Below are 21,925 nucleotides of genomic sequence, written 5' to 3' on the forward strand. Positions count from 1 at the left end.
GTCACCTGTCCCTGCCCTCCCGTTAATCCTGACCCATCCCAGCTCTCGGCTGGCTCCTCATCCATCCCCAGGTGGAGCTCTATGCACTCCAGCTGGTCATAGAGGGTGACACCCTCTCCTCATTGCCCCTGCACAGAGTACCCTTCCTAGAAGCTGTATCCTTCCATTCCAACACTCCAGTCATAGGAGTCATCCCAACACATCTCCATGATGCTAATAGGATGACAGCCCTGCAGGCATGCACACATCTCTAACTCCTCTTGTTTATTCCCCATGCTACATGTGTTTGCATAGAGACATTTAAGTTGGGCCCATATGAAGCTGACATTGGTTGGAGTGGCTGGAATTACTTTGTGGTGCTCTTCAGGTGCTCTCCTGCTGACCTGTGACCCTTCTCCAGGCTCTGGGCGTCTATTGCTGGCACTGGCATCAAACTGGTAGGAGTGGGATGGATTGAGGTTCCCCAGCAACTTTAGTTTAAAGCCCTCTTCATCAGCTTGGCAAGCCTATGACCGAAGATGCTCTTCGCCTTCTCTGATAAATGGACCACAACAGCCTCCAGTAGACCACGTTTCTCCAAGTAAGTCCCATGGAAAGAGGGAAGCTTCCCATGAAGAAGGTTTTGTCAGATTAGAATATTTGTTAGAATAGATTTCTGTTTAAGAGAAAAGAGTTTTCCAGAGGATGACTAATTTAGTGACACTATCATCAGGATCTCCAAAAAATCTGTTGTCAGTGATCCACTTTTGGAAAGGAGAGAGAGTTAAGAATAAAGGAAAAATACAGACAATATTCTGCAGACTTCTACATTTGTGCTGTCTCCAGAAGGATAGTTGTGTTTGACTTGCACTAAGCTTGACAGTTAATAAACTCTATTAAACTTGAAAAGCTTCACACAACATCAGCACAGCAAAAGAATTTGTACACCATTCTCCCTAGTGGTAGTGTTTCTGAAAGCACTTAGTAACTCAGGTGTAGAATGTACTATGGGTTATACATAACCTGGATAATCCAGCCACAGGTAACAGCAAGTTTGTATATATAGGTAATGCATGAAAGGTTTTCCTAATCCTTTTTCCTCTGAAAATATATGTATTTTGGCAGAATAAACATTTGTGAAAACTTTGATATTTGTCTTGCATTAGACACACTACTTCATCATTTGCCAATGTGCAATTTTAATAAGCCCATTTTAGAGCATGTAAAATATTAGAAATCCATGGTCAAATTTGCAGATGGTTCAACCATCTAATAAACTGCAAGTTGAAAGACTGTTAACTAGACTAGAAATTGTGACAACTGGGGTAAACTCACTTCACCGAGAAGATTACATTTTCACTTTGTCTGTACATTTGAAAATCTATGTGGTGTAATAAACTTTATTGCAGTCAAGAGACCAAAAAAGAATAGAGAAAGAGAAGCAACTATAATTGTGGGAGTTAGATGAACAATTTGCTAGAGACAATTTATTTGCCAAATTTAATCGACTTTTCTCCTCACAAGCTGTCTGCAACTAGACAGACTATGCCATATACTTCATTATAATTATAAGAAATTGAATCATTATCCAAAATTTAGCTAATATTTTTGTGGATTCATGACAGACCATGGATTAGTCATAAAACATAGGAAATATTTCTGTTGTTGACAGGTCTTGTATGTCACATGATACTCCATCTCTTATCTGATTTACAGATGGGACCTTTTAAATTACTGGAGGCTTAATTCTTCTGCAAAAAGAGAGAGAGAGGGGAAGAAAACACACACAAGATAGGTAAAGCTACAGAATATAAAACTTTTCTTTTTCATTTTCCCTTAGAGAAAAATGTCAATTGCATTTTAGTTACTACCAGCAAATTAGGTTTGAATGGAGAAAAGCCTCCTTAAATATTGATAGTAATACACAATGTCTAATTCAGCAGAGCTTATATTGAATTTTTGCAGAATAGTATCAAAACAATTTGTGTGTCTGTACAGCCCACTAAATTTTCTTAACTAACACTGTCTGGAGAAAGAAAGATATTCTCCAAGACTGAGCAGCTGAGACTGACAATGTGAGAGCCATACATCCTCTGAGACCCAGAAGAGCTCCCCTAGCAAAAGCAGAATTGACACTTCATATTTCTGGGATAAGAAAAAAAGCACTGAAAAATTCCTTAAAAACAATCATTCTACCAAACCTTTCAGACTATTTAAAGTTTAATTTTTGTTAACTCCTTTTCATACTTTCTTCAAATGTTTCTTTTTGTCCTGGGACCCATGTTCTGAGCATTTCCTTTGAATCTATTGACCCGGTTTGACTTTATTCAGTACTCTTCAGTGTCAGGGCTGGCAACTGTCTGTAGCAGTTGCAATAGCTCTTGTAACAGAAGCAGCATTTGAACAGTCACTGTGCAATATTTACCTTTATAAATGCCAATCATTTTATAGGCTCAGTACTGAGACTTGATGGTTGGTTAGTGACGATGTTCCCAGCAGAACTGAAAACGGCAAGTCAAGACACGCCATATGCTTAATTTCATCAACCTGTACGCACAAGTGATGTCCCATACTGCTAATGTTGCTATCATTTTAATAGGCTTTTATTGGAAAAGGAGTTAGAGTGTCTAGATAACGGACCTTTTCCATTAAGCTTAGCAAACCTATTGATTTGCTGCCTGATTATTTTGATCTCACTTGTTAATCTGGAGAAAGTTCACTGAAGACAAAAGAGTTTTAGCTAGCCCTGGAAGGCACTATAAAGGCCCCTGTGACGCTAAGCCCAAATCAGAAATAGTGTCTGAACATTCCTGTAGAAGGAGACAAATGAGAAAAATAACTTTTGCTGAGACATCACCCTTCAGACTTGTGGTCCCATGGGCTCTTCCAGTTGTGCTGAACTGAACTCCTCCACCCTGTCCCAAATGCTTGTCACATCTTTACCTTTCCTTAGATGGAGACTATCACCTTTTTAGCTGTGCCAAAATAACCACACAATCAGCTTCTCTCCAGCCAAATATTATCAAGATAGACCAAGTGGAAAAGCCCAAATTATTTAGCAAAATTAATTGCTTAAACTAAATAAAAATTTGGACAGAGTGAATGTCGCTGTGCCAGCAGACTTAAGGGGTGGAAACACTGGGTGGTAAGCAGCACTGATGACAAGCACTGGTAGCAGTACTGTCTTCACCCAGCTCAGTGGACGGATGAACAGTGCATCTGCCTGTGACCTCAGTATCTTGTAACCCATGTTCTGTACAAACACTTCTTTAAAAATAGAGTTTTCTATGCATCTGAAGATGTGAACCCTGAGCTTCCTCCAAAATTCACACATTTTTGCAAGCATGTTTTTGTTTTATGTTAAATCCTCATCCAGAAATTCATTGAAAAACTTTATCTTTACATGAAAAAAAAAATTAATTACAGTGAACACGTAATTAGAGGTTTCTGATAACCTACAATTATTGTGGTTCATCCATCTTCAACAAGATTAGTGAAAAATAAATGAAAGAATAGGGGCAGTAAAAAAAAAAAAAAAAAAATTGCCCTGAACTGACTTCATGTTAATTTGCTTAGTATAACTGGAACAGAATCTTTTTGAAACAGGATTTGTATGCATAGAACAGCAACAGGAATAAGAAAGAATAGCGGTACATTGTAATAATCAGCAGCTATGACCGTTCAACTAACTTATAAAAGACATTTCAATCAGACATCAAGTAAAATGCATTTACTAAAAGGCAGAAGGACTGCTACAGAAACCAATATCATCAGCCGCATCTGAACCTGTAAAAACATATTATATTACACAATAGAAATTAAAACAAACCAAAACCAAAACAAAAAAAAAAACCCCAAAGACAAACATCACTTTGGAAAAATTCAAACCCATCTGATGCAGTTTCTGATTGTTTGGATTGGTTTAGTAACAGTCCAAGTTTGAGATCTGGTTTAACAGGCAAAGAAAATATGATGGATGTAATTTTCTTCAACTTTAGTAATGCATATGATTGTATAATATTTTGATTAAGACACCATAATGCAATATTCAAATGATTCTCGGGTGGGCTCAACCTGGCTGACAATGGGACAATAAAATGTCTAATTAACTGGTAAGTCTCCAAGCACAGCTGTAAATGGAGAATATTTTCAAGCACATTTCATGGTAGTGAGGCCAGTTAATAAGCTTATGCTCTTTAATGTTTTCATGAGTTAACTGGAAGAAAACAAGATTTTGGAGATGATGCAAAAACAATTGCTACTTAAGGCACTTGAAGAACTAGGGTGGTAAATTGAAGAGTGCTCTGAAAAGATTTGTGAGAGTTAATAAATCACTGGAAAGCCTGCCTTCCAGTGAATCAACCAACCTAATATATTTAACTTGTTTAAGGCGTACTGATTTGCTTATTGTCACAAATACTGCCAAAGGCAGCAGAAATGTGGTGTAAGAGCACTATCCAGACTAACATTCAAAAGCATGACAAAATCCAGTTGCTAGAAGTTAAACCTTGACATATTTAAACAGAAAATAATGGTTTTTTTAAAAAAAAAGAAGGATAATTAAGCTTTGAAACAATTTTCTAACTAGATGAGCACTTCATCACTGGAAGCCGTTCACTTTGAGTTTGATATATTTTCTAAACTATTTAACTTGAAGGTAATTCAGTTCTTGCTGCACTGAGGAAAATGGTTGAATATTTTATTTACTGAAAAATGCAGGCGTGGATTGACCATAACTATTTTCAATTTTTTGATAAATCAAGGTAATACACTCACCTGTATTTTCCTTTAAAATTATCTTGTTTTTTAAAAAACTGAAATAAATGTGACATAGAATTCACTCACCTGACTTTGCCTATCTAAAATAAGTCTATAGTCAGACAATTGGTTAATTTCCCTGCAAAATCATAGAATCACAGAATCATTAAAGTTGGAAAAGACCTTTAAGATCAAGTCCAACCGCCAACCCAGCACCACCATGCCCACTAAACCATGTCCTGAAGTGCCACGTCTACGTGTTTTTTGAACACCTCCCATGATGGTGACTCCACCATTTCCTTGGCAGCCTGTTCCAATGCCTGACCACCCTCTCAGTGAAGAAATTTTTCCTAATATCCAATCTAAACCTCCCCTGGTGCAACTTGAGGCCATTTCTTCTCGTCCTATCGCTGGTTACTTGAGAGAAGAGACCAACACCCACCTCACCACAACCCTCTTTCAGTTAGTTGTAGACAGCAATAAGGTCCCTCCCTCAGCTTCCTGTTCTCCAGACTAAACAATCCAAGTTCCCTCAGCCGCTCCTCAGAAGACTTGTTCTCCAGACCCCTCACCAGCTTTGTTGCTTTTCTCTGGACATGCTCCAGCACCTCAATGCCCTTCTTGTAGTGAGGGGCCCAAAACTGAACACAGGATTCGAGGTGCGGCCTCACCAGTGCCGAGTACAGGGGCACAATCACTTCCCTACTCCTGCTGGCCACACTATTCCTGATACAGGCCAGGATGCTGTTGGCCTTCTTGGACATCTGGGCACACTGCTGGCTCTTGTTCAGCCGGAGAAAGCAGCAGGCACTCTCTGATGATAATTAATTTCATTTTAAGATAAATGTCCAAATAAAGAGAGATGGTAACCACCTTCTCAAAGCACCTACCTCACTCCCTTTCTGCAGAAGCAGCTCAAATCATCATGTTACAAACAAATGTGTACATTGCAGGGAACTAAAGCTAAGTGAGATGTATTTCAGCTTTAGAAATGTAATATATGTAATTTATTTTTGAGCTCTATATAGGCAGAAAGCCTGCCCCCCCGTACTTAATTTCAACGTTAACTACTTTTGTCCAATTTTAAATTTTTGGCAACAAAGTTTTACATTTCTTCTTGCTCTGCAAGAATATGCCAGGAAATCAAAATTAATTATTCACACAGCTCTAATCCATTGGCCAATGTCCTGTAGACAAACTAGGTGATTGCAATGATATGTTCTAGGACTGCTACAGAGACCAATATCATCACCCACATCCAAACCTGTAAAAACATGTTATATTACATAATAGAAATTAAAACAAAAGAGAAGAAACAAACAAAGAAATTAAAACCTCCTACAACTCTTTTGCTTAGTGACTAGGGAATACCATCCTAGAGGTATCACTGAGAACCAAATGTCTCAAAAATTTGCCACTGTCTCCTAGGGTTATACAAAGTTCTACTTACATTCTTCCTTTCCGCTTTTCTCCTCAGAGTTTCTGACAAACTCCACCAGTCTTTCCTTCACTATGATGTATTCCATATTTTCCTAGTTTCCATCTGAATAATCCTTCTGCTCAATGACCAGACCATTTTACTGTTCACTTCTGTACTACAATAACTTGGCTAGCAGCCTAACACTGTGATTAATATATTTGTATCAATGGCATTTTGCAATTATTTAATCATTATGTCAGATATGCTTTCCATAAGAAAAGGTTTACCTGCGGTTACAAAATAGCATTATTCTAGACATGATGTCATGTGGACACTGCAGACAAATATTGACTTCCTACTAGTGGCCACAGTACACTGTCCCGCATTCTGGCCCTTTTTAGTGTATTTTGGTACACGTGGATTTTTTCCCAAAGTAATTTTTAAAATTGCCAATGCTTAATCTGTGAGTACTGAAACTGAACACCAACAGTCACCTCTCACTGACAATTTTTATATGTGCTGCAGTTACCATGGTACCAACCTGAGCAGTTGATGTCTAAATATAGGGCAGGATAAAGGATATATCTTTTCAACAACTGACAGAATGAAGTAAAAATTCAAGGAGATTTTACTGCTTCAGTAACAGAGTATTTAAAATACTGGCCACTTTCATCGTAGAGAGATTAAAATAGTTTAAATATTGGTCATAACATATCCTGTGTAGTTTACTGGCTTTGATGGAATTGATCTGATAAAAGCCACATTCTCAGTGAGGAAATTTATGGGTAACTCAGCCATATGAAAGAGCATATAGCAAGTCTATCAACAACTATACAAAGAAACACAAAGAATCTAATTTGAAGAAAAATGTTGGGTGCCATTCGAAGCAACATGGAGATACCATAAGGATTTCACACAGCTAGGCCCTGGTTTTTACAGCATGTCTGCACTGAGTATACTTGGTTCAAAAAAGTGTTTGGAGCAGGTAACATTTGTCAGACTTAAACTGACTCATGAAGTATGAATAAATACTATTAGGATTTTATGAAAGCTGAACTACATGAAGAAGCATGCTGAGATTGCTTCGTCTATCCTTAGAGTTTTGAGGAGAACATCAAACAAGGCATCAATGTCATAAGCAATTTGAAAGAATACACTCCTTGCAGCACTAGTCCTCACACTCATTTGAGTAGATCACTAGAAGCTCAGCTCTCTCGGTGACAGTGCTGCTCCCTCAGACATGGGGTTAGCTACAGGGAGCTTACTGATGAATTAATAATATCATGAACATTGCTTTATCTACCAGTTCTCTGATGGTTTCACAGGCGTAAGGACTTTGGAAAGACACAAAGCAACTTTTCAGATATAAGAAGCTAATTCAATCTTTTACTACCATGTAACTCAGCTCCTGTAAATAAAAGACCTGTTAAATGCAAGAAGCATATCTCCAACCCACTGCAAAGCCCTCTGAATATTTAAACATTTCTATGAGTTTCTGTATTGCTAAACTCTTGTTTGCAGCAGCCCTGACATTCTGTGAGACTAACACCATATTTTGATGTGCTTTCTAACAGAAACACCGTTCCAGTTCACTAGCTGTTACTGTATAGTCAGGGGGAAATTATTGCAAGGAAAAGCACATTTTAAAATGTCAGAACAGCTGTTAAGATTCAGAATGCAAATTCTGACTGTTATACTCCAAAATCCTCTAACCCACCAAGTCCAGACTCTTTGACTGCAGGGGTGCTCGGCACAATATGTGATTGGGCTGGTATAGAAAGAGACATTCTACACTTGAGAGTCTTTTTGGAAATTACTCATAAAGGGAAGAAAACACTGGGAAATTTCCAAAACATGTCATGAACAAAATGTTGCTGCAAAAGCAGGAGTCTTACTTGCAGAATCAATATACACTTTGTCAATTAACCAAATACCTTTACTTTATTTTCACTGAACAAGGAGCAAATCAAGACTTTTCTATGTTTCTCTATGATTTATCTACAAGCAATTTCTTTTTAGGCCCTTAAAATACTCCTATGCTGATATCTACTTTTAGAAATACAAGTATATTGTGATACATTCACATACTGCTTCTAAAAAAATTCAAATAACTAATGAAAAGATGGGTATATGCCAGCTCTGCCTCTTACTCTGTAAAATAGAAAAAATCTGTGCCATGTTGAAGTAGATGCAAATACTATAAAAACACCCCTCAGGTTATGAATCTTTGTAGGTCTTTTCTGTTCTTTAAGGCAACATTTCTGGATGTGCATCCAGGGTCATTCTTCATTAAAAACTACCAGTCTAGAAATCAGATTGCTCACTTGTGAAATTATGATTTAAGGAGAAATCCAGTAAAACTTACATTAAACTAACTTTACTGCATGAGGACAAAAGGTCTGCAGCTCTGAAATCCAATTAAATCAGCTTATCAATAAACCATAATCGGGTTTCAACATTAGGGAAGCTAAATGTGCCTTTATCAAAACTGAGTACCCTCATCCACAAGTACATAGTCCCTTAAAAATAAAGATTTAAAATCTCCCATTTTTCTTACAAATAAGCATTTCAAGCAGGTAAAATCCAGTAAGATAATGACCCCCTTCAGCTCCCACTGAATTAATGAAGCTGGGGGTAGTTAGGAGCTGAGCACCTCCTAATCCCACATATCATGCCTCTGCTTTGGTTATCAATCTAAGCTGATTTGCAAGCTTGCTGCCTTAGAGAAACGCTGATTTGTTTGGCAGTCAACACCAGCAGAAGAAGTAGTTTACTGCATAATATTTCTGAAAGAGGAACAGGTTAGAACACCATAAGCACAGTATTCACTGAGATTTCAGAGAGGTAGAAGAGTGCACACACTATAAGAAAGACAGGTAGCACTGTCTAATGTAAAATAGGCTCAGCATTTCTGGTTGTGAGACACTGGTGTTTCTTTTTCTAAACTTTAGCTATTCCAACTCAAATTTTCTGTAATAGACATTTGTTTCAGAATCTTTATTAAACTGTTTCAATCCTCAAATTTGTTTTCATATAAAAATCAGCAGACAATACAAACACTTTGTTTATTCCATGTATCTAGTGAGAGATCCAAATCTAGTGACCTTTTTAGATGAAAATTTCACTCCTTCTAGACAGAGCTTCCAACAGGGACAAGGTTTTATGTCAAAGACGTGCATTTTGCTGTAAATCTGCCCATGTTTCTGCAGCATATTCTGTACCTAAATTCCCTCTAATTTCTGTTTATACTGACAATGCTGCAGACAAATGCTCTGGCAGCTATGCTGGTCTTTGACTGGTCTACATCTATGAGCTGTGAGACTCACTCCTGCACAGTGAATGAATTACTCTCTTGGTAGACCTAAGAAAACTACAAAGAACAGTAGCTGGCTGTCTGGAGAGAGACCAAGAGCCAGACTGAGGGGTAGACTGGCAATGGAGAGGCAAAAGGCAGGGAAAGGCGCCTTAGCCTGAAGAATGGCATGGGAAGAGAAGAGGCATTTAAGGAAACGAAGTATCTTTATAACTCTGTGGTTAAGCAAATATGCAGGAAAACCAATGGCATGTCACTGAAGAGCTTCAGTATTTGCAAAATTGAGGTTAAAACATTTGATATAGTCATTTTATTACATTATTACATATTATTAGCATCAGCTGCATAAGCATCAGTAATTTCCGTGCAAAATAGATCTAGATATTCACAAACACGTGCACTTACAATCACGGAGCATTGCAAACTGGACTTCGTAGACCCTATCCTACATCCATTAAGTCCACATGAATTGGGCTGGGTTATAAAAGTGCAAAATATCATGCAGAAATTATAAGTATACCTTTCCATTAATGAAATTGTCGTCTCCTTTTCTGATTAATTTTCTTCTGCCAGTATCTCCCAAAAGGCCTTGCAGCATAACATACACATCTGCATCTGTTCCTGACCCAGGGGCTGCTCCCGTAGTGATATAGAGAACATACCTTTTCACTGTTGGGGAAAAAGAGACAAAAGGTTTACCAGAGCTTAATCAGTTTAAAAATATGTTATATTTTATACAATTATATTTTCCTTTTTGGTCCCGCCCAGAGTGATCAAAAGGCCAAACTATATTATAATGCTTAGAAAAGCACACAGAAGCATTCTAATTAAAATTTAAGAACCACTATTATAAGGAATAATAAGCTACCTAGTATGTGAGTGAGCCTGAAACACAGGCAGAATAGAAAATGACAGAAAAATAAACACATCACAAATTGTTATGAAAACGTGTAAGTAATACTCTACCACACACTTGCATGCATTTAAATATGTAACACTCCTGTGAAACAGTTCCTAGGCTATGGTTGATACTACATTACTCAAAAAGCATATCTCTCTGAGCCTGATGGAGCTCAAATGAAGCTGAACTCTGTCAGGAAGATGGCAACTTCTGTATTTCCTCTGGATCACAGTGGCTGGCCACTCTACACTGTACCAGTTGCAGTTATTGGCCTCAGCAGAGGATTTCCAGAAATGTTGTGTGTTCTCTGACATGTCATCTTACTTGCAACTCTTCAGCTGAGTATTTCTTGGATGACTGCTAATGGTAAGTACCTGATTGTACTCCCAGAGAAATGCATAACACACTGATGATCTGGCCCCCAAAGTAAGAAAGAAGCCACATCGCCAAAACATTCAATTGAAAAAAAGAAAAAAATATGGGGAGAAGTTAAAGAAAACAATATCTGTCTTCATGTTAAATGCTCCTCAGAAAGAGGGAGGAGCAGCATTGTAAAGATTTAAGTATCTGTGCTCCTCCAGAAAAAAACCAAACATTAAAGTATTAAAAAGACAAAGAGCCTTCCCAGGCAATACTCCAGCAGTAGTATTCTCAAATTTATATTCAAGGAGCTTCTGCTCAAGTGCTTTTTTGAGACTAGCTTTGAAAGCACAGCAGAAAAGGCAAGGAATACACAGATTACTTGGGCTATTGATCTAAACCCTTAACTATTGGGAAACACTTGGAGGAGACTGGGATATTCTCATGGCAGAATATCCATTTAGGACAAAAGCTCTTCCATTCTTCAATAACTTTGGTTATAAAACCTCCTAAGAAACACAGAGCAAACTAAAAAAATCCAGTCTTGAGGTGATCAAGGCACAACTTGCATGAAGGAGTTTCTGACATATAACTGCTAGGTCACAAAAGAAGAATGCCTGAAACTCTAGGAACACAGAGATGAGCTTCTGTTGTGAAATGCCATGGATCTCCTCCTTATCTGAAATTACAGTACGAGAGTTATTTCCTCTGGATTTCCTTTGTTTCCTCTGGGAGAGAGCCAAATCATATTACTGAGAAAAAGCTGAACTCTGAGTACTGTTCAAAACTTTTTTTTATCTTTTCAGTGCTGTATGCTTGTTCTTTTATCTGTCACAAACTGATACCAATCAGACTTGAATGCACAGTGCTCAGTTACAGGGACTGAGATTTATTTTTTTTTAAACACTGGAGAGGATTGGACCTAGCCATGCATCACTAGCTAAAATGAATAGAAAGCATCTGCTAAATCCTTTGGACTGCTCTGAAGATCTTAGCCATCATCACGGACCAAATCTTTTCCGGTGTTTCTGATTTGTAACTAACCTGCTGGAAAAGGAGAGCCAGCTGTCAGAACTGGAAGCTCAGCCACTCTTCCTCCTTCTTCATCTGCAAAGTTGCGACAAAATGGAAATTCTAGAACATTTTTACTTTCTCTGTGCTGAAGCTTTACCTTAGCAAAGAGCAAAAAGAAATACCGTCAGCATCTGTTGTGCTCTAATGGAAACTATAGCAAAAGACATACTGTTAAAGAGCTATGACACATCATCTCAATATTAAAAGAGGAAATAAATTTTTCTAAAATGTTTTTGAAAGCAGCCTTTTAAAAGAGAAGGAATAGATATCTGTCTTAATTTAAAATAATTAAAATGTTGTCAGCATTATTGCTGTAGAGACTGCAGTAAGGGGAAAAAATACTTGGAATGGTTCAAAAGGTTCCTTTATGTAACCTATTTATCCAGCATATGGAAGAAAAAGAAGTGTTGATATGCCCATTTCAGCTTGTGATAAATGTCAGTATGCCACAATATTTTTCAGTGCAGAATGTTTTCTCATTCTAAGTGATGGGAAAAAGAAATTGAAGTGTTTCTGGGAAGAACTGAAAAACAGAAATTAAGAATGTTTTATGGTATGTATATATATCTGTACATATGTATCATATGAATATATAAATTATATTACTAAATATTTTTAATCTTTATGAAATTCTGTATATAAAGTGATAAAAGGGTGATCCTGAGCCAAGCAGCTTAGTCTTACTGTAAGAAAACATATTTTAGTAATGAGGTGTCTTACACTATGGTACTACCAGCTACACTAAGAGATAAAGTTCCATTTTCTAAACTATTTAAAGCTAGACCGGAAAACATATTTGAAAATATGTTGCAGGAAGTAACCCCACTTTGAAAAGAGCACAGAGAATTCACTCATACATTTCTTTGACCTAACTCACTAAAATGACCAAATCCTTACTCCAGTAAGCTCAACTATCTTTGTTTAGCAATTGTCACTGGGAGATGGTAGCATTATTTTGTCTTCAAAAGGCTCCTATTATTTTTCATTATGACAGACACATTGAAAAGTTTTTCTAAAATGCAGTGTAATGTATAATGTTAATACAATTTCCCTTTTATACGAACATCTACATTCCTGAACCGTTTCTTGAAAATCAGATTTCATTTACTGTGCTTTATTTCTTCAAGAAGTGAAAGAAGCAAGAATAAAGATGTTAGCTATTACATGCTTCAGAAATAAAGCATATCTTAATTAATTTTGTTCTGGACATTATTTTATAATGATTTCAATTTCCTCAAAAACATCAAAAGAATTATTTTGCAGTTATGGTTATAAAAGTGAATTCTGAATCTAAGCATGTAATTCAATGAACTGCACCTGCATTTACTTGTGATAGAAGGGGGAAATCTCAGATTCTTTGTGGGGTGCAATCTTGTAAAATCAAAATACAATAGCATAGAAATGACCATCCTTGTTCTAAGCAGCAGTGTAAATAGACTGCTAACCTGTCTTTAATAACAGATATTATCCACAGCCTCTTATACCAACCTAGTTATTTCATACAAGGATGCAGTCAGTCTTGCTATGGAATCCATGTAATAACAGAGGAAATGTCTTCCTTAAAACCCCAGTAATTTACATATATCCCAAAGCAGGGAAATTTATTTTCTCTTTCTCTTTCTAATCCTACCTAATATAAATGTCTGTCTCTTTTCCTTACTTACATAAATTATGGTTTTTTTCTAACTCCACTTTGAGTCATTGTTCTGAGCTAATGAAGTAAACCAGGCTAATAGATGTCACTGTTTTCAACTGCCAAGTTTCTGTTCTGAAATTTTTGCTGTGATCCTCTGTCTCCTACTATATCCAAGAAGCAGTCTTAATTTTATCAATAGATTTGTTAGATGACTATTTCATCTGGCCACGAATATAAAATTAACAACCTGCCTACCATTTAAATGTCAGGGGGTTCAGCTCACTAATACCATGTATTGGAAAGGAAAATTATTTTTTTCTACAGGTTTTAATGAGAAAAAAATACAAACATTAATGGATAAAAGTACCTCTGCAATTTGAAAGAAGGGAATTCTTTCCCTTAGACTTCTTTTTATTTTGCCAGCATAAGAGGATAAAGATATTTTTTGTAGAGTGAAGTGCCACAGCAATTTCAGTGCAATGTCAGATTTTAGCTTCAGCATCTTGGACATCAGGAGAAAGATTGTCACTTATGCTATTTACTTCTTTTTTTCACATGCCAACTTAAAAGGCAGATATTTTCATCAAAAGGCATTTCTAGTGTCTGGTTTAATTATTTGCCTTGGATCACTGGGTCTACAACATGTAGCAGCCAATTTGGAGTTATGTAAATACTGCAATGTATGCCAGTGGGTACCGTTATGAAAAGACACCACTGGATATGCTATAGATGATGGCACATCTATATATATGCCCTCCAGAAATCCATCTAACTTTACAAGATTTTTGTTACCGATAGCTACCCTAGTAAGTGTTTTGAGCAGTCTCTGAAGTTATCACTCTGTAAGTTTTGTTACTAAATGCACATACCTTTGTAAATTAAAAATTATGTAATTTCAGACAGAACTGTAAACTGGAAGCAATAACCATAAAATATGAAAATAAGGAGAATTTTACGATAAAGACACAATAAGTAGTTGCTTTAATTTGGGGGTTTTTTTTACCTCACGGCAATGCCAAGTCTCTCCTTCTCCAGCTTCTTCAATTTCTAGGCGAACTTTGAATATAGTATTGAATTTCTTATTTAGTTCAATTGAAGTCTCATAAATCTGCTTTTCTTTAAGGGATCCTTTTGGGAAGATGACTGAAGTACAGGTACCTTTCTCACCACACACGGTTAGAGACATTTTAGGATTCATGGAACTAGAAGAAATATCACCAGTCGTGACAAAGACATCCCAAGTCCCTGTTGAAACAAAACAGTAGAAAAAAAAATAATGGGTTTGCTGAATACCCAAAATAATACAGGAATTTGTAACAGGCTTAGTTAGTAAGTGACTAGCAACCCATTCCCACCTTTGCCCTGAGCTAAAATATTGGCATGTAACAGGTTCACTCATTATCAGTGATTTAGTGAGAATCAGATTTGGACACCAGCCCTTCCTGAAGTGATACCTGACCCTTTAGAAACAGGCCAGTCCAAGAGCACTCTGCAGATAAGACTGCCAGTTCCGTATTAGAGACTTAGGAAGAGCCATGCCAATCTGTTGATTTTTTCCTATCATAAATGTTTCCTCTGATAAATATAGGTTCTTTTTCTTACTAATCACCATTCAAAAGCAGCATATTTTCTACTAGATAGTACTGGTTATCAGGTTTGCCTTTGGTCAGGGGAGGATATTTTTTCATTTTAACTTTTTCGGGAGCTACTTAAACTAGAATGTTAAAATTTGCTACATATATTCTGTAACAAGATGTTGATGAGATAAACCAGTTCAGAGCTTGAAAAGTGATATTTTAACACAGATCACCACAATTAACCATGCCAGCAAAGTACAAAACTTTATCCATTTCTTCTGTGAAGAAGTGATCTCTGCTGAGAAATTAAAAATAGTTCTATATAACAGCACATAGATTTGCCTACTTTAGGAACACAGAAAACACTCGAAACCAGCAGTTTTACTTTAAACCAAAAAAAGCAAAATTATGTTGAAAAAGAATAGTAGCACCTGTTCAAACTAAAGTTCTGGTTTCAAGCACTTAGCCTCTTACACATTCTAGACAAATTAGCAGTCAACTGAAGGCTCATAAGGACTGCAGACTGATACCAGGTAGCCTCCTGAGCAACCTCTGTAACTCTATACTGAACAGGTATTTAGTTAAACTTCCAATCAACAAGACAGTTTTCAGGATCAGAAACTTGCACACATCAAAAAAAATCCCACTGATTTAGCTAGCTTCAACATTTTCATTAATGTTAATAGAATATATGGAAAATTCAGGGATATCAAAACCAAAAAATCGTGATGCCTATAGAGAGGTTTTGGTGGCTGGTGCAGAACTGAGCATGACTTTTTTTTTATTAAGATAATTTAGCTCTGTTTGTGCAAAGTGACACAAAGTATGTATTTAATAATTTCAAATGGCTATGTTGTAAAACAGGGTATTTAACTTTGAGCGACGGAAACAGTGACTTTCTGAGTTTATGTTCATAGTCCTGGTAAAGTCCAGCTTCCTGACCACAAGAGGCAAACCCTTATCTCCTACTATAAACTAATGCAAATCATAGAATCATAGAATCACAGAATCATAGAAACCAGGTTGGAAGGGACCTCAAAGATCATCTGGTCCAATCTTCTTGGCAAAAGCACAGTCTAGACAAGATGTCCCAGCTCCCTGTCCAGCTGAATCTTAAAAATGTCCAGCTTTGGGAAATCCACCACTGGGGACATTATCCCAGTGAATTGGAATAATTGTTCTGATTGTTCTCATTGTGAAATATTTTCCTCTTGTGTCCAACTGGAATCTCCCCAGGAGAAACTTGTAACCATTACCCCATACCTTTTCGATGTGACTCCTTGTAGAAAGGGAGTCTCTATTTTCTTTGTAGCCACCCTTTCAATATTGGAACATGGTGATAAGGTCCCCCCTAAGCCTTCTTTTTTCAAGGCTGCACAAACCCTATTCTCTCAGCCTTTCCTCATACAGCAGGCTCCCCAGGCCTTTGAACATCTTCATGGCCCTTCTCTGGTCCCTTTGCAGCCTGTCCACATCTTTTTTGCATAACGGGGACCAAAACTAACACAATATTCCAGGTATGGCCTGACAAGCACTGAGTAGAGTGAGACAATGACTTCTGGGAGTAAAGCTTTATTACTTTAGATCAGGTAGGGATCTATGCCATAAATTCAGGACATGGTGAAGGTAAAAAGTTAGTACTCACCATCTTTAAAATCACCTAAAATATCTTCAGATGTTATGACGTTATGGATAATCATAAAGAGCTACCATTTTAATTTCTATGAACATTAAATATAAATGAAAACAATGAAATCCATGAAAGAATGGAAGTCAAATGAAAATTTATCATAGCCCCTGTGACATAATCCAAGATCTTTTAGCCCTTTAGTACTGAAATATTAAGCCTTTAAACCATCAATGTATAGCTGCCTAGGAAGACTGAATAGAAGGACTATCTCTGTTGGATCATACAGTACTATACACTTCTATTACATGCTGACTATATTGTATAATCTCTGATAAATTTGTCAAGATCCAATTTAAAAGCAGCTACATTAAACTTCTTTCCTTCTCTTCAGTTAAGTCTAAAAGAAAGCTATGCTAAAAATCCATTCTTTCTCAGAAATCTTTTAATTTTCACAGAATGGCATTAATGGACTCTTGAAACCCATTTGTTTTTATGACAACTTTGTCCGCTAGTCTTTTCCCTCCTTGATGTGTAAGCCACCATTACTTTGATAGATCACAACTGTGTCCATTTTGAGCATTTAATTTGCTAGTCTGAATATGTCGAGTTTTTTCAATACTGTTTCACAACAAAGACTTGCCATATTCCCAGTCATAATGTTCCATTCCAGCTTGAACCAGTCCTTCTGGACAGACGTGACCACAGTTGCACACAGCATTCCCAGTGAAATACCACTATTTCTCTGTAGTGGCATTAATTCTTTTCAATCTTCACTGATAATGCCTACATACATTGTGGGGTCACAAATACTTTACTCACAGTCACATCACATTGCTGTCTCAAAAATTACCCTGCGATCATATAACAGGTATTTCCCCTAGCCATACCCTGCTGATGAACTCCTGTAGCAGAAATCATTACACAATATGGGGATACAAATCCAATCCAGTTTTTAGCCTCTTAGCTACTACTTAGTTCCTAATTTCCTCCAAAAAATCAAAGGAAATTAGGAACCTGTACCAGAATCAAGAGCTCAAATATTTAGTTGGGTTTACACCTACTTGTATTCAAGCTTTGTGCTACAGAATTCAGTTCCATTGCTTTCCTCCAGTTCTCCAAGTTTATCACACAACCTCTTCACCCCCGATAGTACTCTCAGCTTTGTAGCACCAACAGATTTCATCAGCATATGCATCCTCTCTTCTCCATCTCTTTACAATTCTTCCTTTTAGTACTACTTTCCACTTGCTTATTATTACCTAATAATTTCCCATAAAGCAAATAAAATTCAGTACTGAAATTTAGACAGTATAGATGTCATTACATTTCTCTGACTGGAAAATATTTCTAAGGACTATCAACTTTGTTTTACAATCTGTCTTTACTGAAGTCATGGATGCATTCCTTCTCATTTCTTATTTGCCTCTATTATCTTAACTATTCTTTTCTTCAAAGTGCGTTATAAAGGCTGCATGTGATCAAATACTGGGTCTACAGTCACCTACATTATGCTTTCTGGTTTTTAGATGGAGGCATTACCTTTGCCGTTTTCAAGTCATACCTTTTGTCTTCATAAAATTGATTGAAATCTTTGCTACTAGATCTGCTACTTCATTTCCCAATTCCTTCAATATTCTGGGCTAACGACTCCTTTTGGTTGTCACTGCTTGACTACATGAAACTCAGAGTTCTATCTGCATTTCACATTTGGTGATTTCCAATAATCTCATTCCCATTAGTAATTTTGGTTTTGCTTCCCTTGCCAACATTACGGTTCGTTAAAGAAAACAGAGATAAAGTATTCTATTTGTTTAGGGATTCTACCTACATTACATTCAGTCCTCACTCTATTGTTCCTGCATAATTACACATCTTTCTGAGTTCATTTTATAAGTAAATGGTTGAAGAACCTTTACTATTTGTTTTAATACTTTTATAAAATCTGACTCAGCTTGACATTTAGTAAGTCCCATCATATCCATATACATTCTGACCTCTAAGGTATAGCACTCTTGGCTGATCAGTCTTTTATTTCTCCATTCCTTATAGGCTCTCTGCTTACTTGTCATATTCCTTCTAAACTTATCATACACCCAGACCAGAACTGATTTTCAGTAGATACAGAGCTGAGTATTAATAATCATAGACTGGAAAATATTAGCAAGCCTGCACTCAGATTTTTGAGGACTCTGTGTGTGTGGGAAACAGGGGAAGGGAAAACGTTTTTATATAGCTACATTCAGACACTAATTAAGGTGCATAAACAAGGATGCAAGGTTTCTCTCACTTTTAATATTATCAGTGAAGAAAGATGCAACAGACTCTGGCCAGCCTTGGGCTTCTGCTCTGAATCACCCTCAGGAGACATCTGCCTCGCTCTGTGGATTATGTAGGGCACCTATGTAATCTACTTTTTTAGAGACCTGGAATACTTGCAGTGGTACAATACAGCTATTTCTTCTTCTGAAATTGTTACTACTTCAGCTGCTCATCCTATGCTTATATTTCCATGGTATTCTGTCCTGTTTTCTTAACGACATTATTTTCCGATTTCCTTAGATGATATAAGATATTCGCTAGTGGACTAAGTACAGGTTGCTAAATATGAGGATGCACACTACTAACTGTGTCTGCAAGTATGTATAAAATAAAACTCTCTGAGCATAAAATGAAATATCCATTAGCATAGCAATTAATAAAGATCAGTTTACAAAACTGCTGATATAGAATGCAAATTCACACCTTCAGATTAGTTAAACTTTACAGAGTTTAGTCTACCAGTTCTGATTCAGATTTCATAAAATGGACCCAAACCAACATTTTACACCAGTTCAAAAAAAACATGTGAGAGAGCTAAGAAATCCAGTACCCTGGCAAAACAAAAAAGACTTATCATGTTTTCAGTGTCTAAGTTGTTTCTGAGTTTTGGTCTTTTTTTCACTAAGCAGTTTGAATAGGATATTGTGTTCAGGTCAGCTAACTGTTTGCAAGAACTTGTGCCACTGATGTAAGTAGAAAAAACCCTGCAAATACAAGCAAATGCTTTCTGCAAATATATGAACATACGGGTAAATCTCATGAAGAGTTTTTGTATCTCTTCTTGTGGTTTCATTACTGTTGCAGGAGCCTTCTGCTCTGCATTGACTGCCATATGGAACAACCTACCTCTTTCTGCTTCAGCTTTTTTCTAGCTTCAACTAAAAACATAGTTTCTTCATTGCCTCAATCACTTAATATCTCCCTTCTGCTGTAGTTTTTCTTCCCTGAACATTATAATTGTATTTACCAGGTCTGGAAAGTGTTTGGAGAGACAAATTTTGTGAGAGAGGCAACTCACATTTAAGCTATATTATTTCTGTATTTTGGATTTAGCCTTAAAAATAACCCCCAAAATAACACAAATTACAATTAAAACAAAAGCTGGAAGGACCTTTGATGATTTTGGACCTTACCGTAAATCTTTCCTGTCAACAGCCCGTTCCTGACTTTTCCAAGAAGCTTCAACATTCGTTCCATCTGTGCATCACCAACTCCACTGTCTAACCATTGCTGGCAAAGAAATGCGTATTGGCCATCAGTCTTGCCTGATTCATGGATGACAATTTGGTCCAGGTACCATCCAGCTCCATAACCCATGTTATGGTGCTCAACAAGCACTTTGCTTAACTGTCCAAGTTCTACTGCTCTCATTTCAGAGATACAAACCTGAGAAAGTAAAGGCAAAATAAATAGCAAACTTACAAAACCATACATTTTATTGTCCGACATTAAGAAGATTGTTTGGGAAGACAGATTCCTCTCAATGCTGAAGTATCTTTTCCTTTCTGATAGTAAAAAAAAAAAATATTATAGTCTGACATTCATATTTGGAGACCCTGTTCAGAAAACATGTGGATCCTTGAATATGTACATTTTATCTTGCTCATGATCACTGTCTTTATTATGAAAAACATGCCACTATTTTGGTTAGAAAGAAACCTCTGATGATCAATTTACTTACAGAAGTCTCATGAAAATTGAAGTTCAACCAGTCCCTCATAACTGAAACAAAGGGAGTGCTTTAAATATCAGGATAGGCCTAGTGAATTGAACTTTCGTTTAGATAAAGCATTTTATTTTTAAACATTTCAAAGTCTTTTACATTCTAAGATACCCTATTTTTCAAATGGGAAATTTCACATTATTCAACTCTGAACAGAAATACTGACACTGTTGATGACTATGCAAACAAAGGAAGATACTGACATTAGAAACTATAACTACGGCTGTGCACGCATACAGGCAAGAATTGATGTGCTCTTCAGATGTAAATAGACATCTGTTTAAATATTGCTACGGCTACCAGTAAACAAAAGCTAAATGGCAACTGCACTAGTGCATGTTGGGATGAATAAATTATGTGAGAGAATGAATGTGTTCCGTGCAAGAGACAATATGAGTGGGTGGGTAGATACATGGGCATGTGTGTGGGTGACATTAAAAAAAACCCAGATGGATAGTAGAAACAGACGCTATAATTTTTATTTGTTGCCAACCAATTTGCCACCAGGCAGGAAAAAGCATGAGGACCAGAAAGCAACAAAGGAAGAGATGATTTTTAGAAAGAATTATGTCATCTGGTCCATTCTCCTGTCTGTGTCAGACTATTCTCTACAACGTGCTCAGAAAAAGAAAACATCAGAGTTATTATTCCTATCACAGCCTTAGGACTTCCAGCATTTTTACCTTGTTATATCCATGATCTTCCCAAACAGTTACCATGGCAAGTTATTCCCCTTCATGTAATGCATATGTAGCCCAAAATAAGATCTAGCTGTGAGGAACATCTTGTAAATAACTTTTTTGGGAGCACTCATTGCTTTTTAATTTTATTCTTTGTAGTTCTGAGGCAAATATAATTTTCTTGTCAGTCTACATGACCCTTGACTTAGAGGAAATAGCCTGTATTGCTAATATTCATGTTCTTTCACAGCTAACTCTATCTGAAAAAGGGACCTATCATTAGTCCCATTCTTTGTGATAATAATTAACAGTCATTAGACAACAGTGGTCATAATCACCCATTGTTACCAATGAATTCTCATAATAATACATTAAATCGCCTGCTCCCTCAGCATTAGCAAGAATGTACTTTTGGTTGATGTCATTACATTTCTTTTTTTTTCCCCCTCAGTATAAAGACATTCGGAACTGCATTAAACACACTACTAGAAGTGTAATTAATGAAAACCAAAAGGATTTTCTTTAAATTGTTTTGCATTAGATGAGATGTTAGCA

The 21,925-nt window shown here is 36.8% G+C and overlaps 1 protein-coding gene across 1 annotated transcript in view; it reads right to left on the reverse strand.

The window, feature by feature from the left end:
- The window catches only part of RP1 (RP1 axonemal microtubule associated), a gene marked incomplete at its 3' end in the record, with an annotated part of 200,765 nt that overhangs the window by 22,657 nt on the left and 156,183 nt on the right, over nucleotides 1-21,925 (reverse strand). The window contains exons 43-46 of the mRNA XM_081996424.1: nucleotides 20,101-20,491; nucleotides 14,445-14,686; nucleotides 11,776-11,902; nucleotides 9,991-10,139 (exon numbers count right to left, since the gene is read on the reverse strand). Of these exons, the coding sequence (XP_081852550.1) occupies nucleotides 9,991-10,139; nucleotides 11,776-11,902; nucleotides 14,445-14,686; nucleotides 20,101-20,491 (909 nt within the window). The remainder of the gene's footprint in view (nucleotides 1-9,990; nucleotides 10,140-11,775; nucleotides 11,903-14,444; nucleotides 14,687-20,100; nucleotides 20,492-21,925) is intronic.

This window comes from Phaethon aethereus, assembly GCF_964289735.1.
Source record: "Phaethon aethereus genome assembly, chromosome: 2".
NCBI classification, from domain to species: domain Eukaryota; kingdom Metazoa; phylum Chordata; class Aves; order Phaethontiformes; family Phaethontidae; genus Phaethon; species Phaethon aethereus.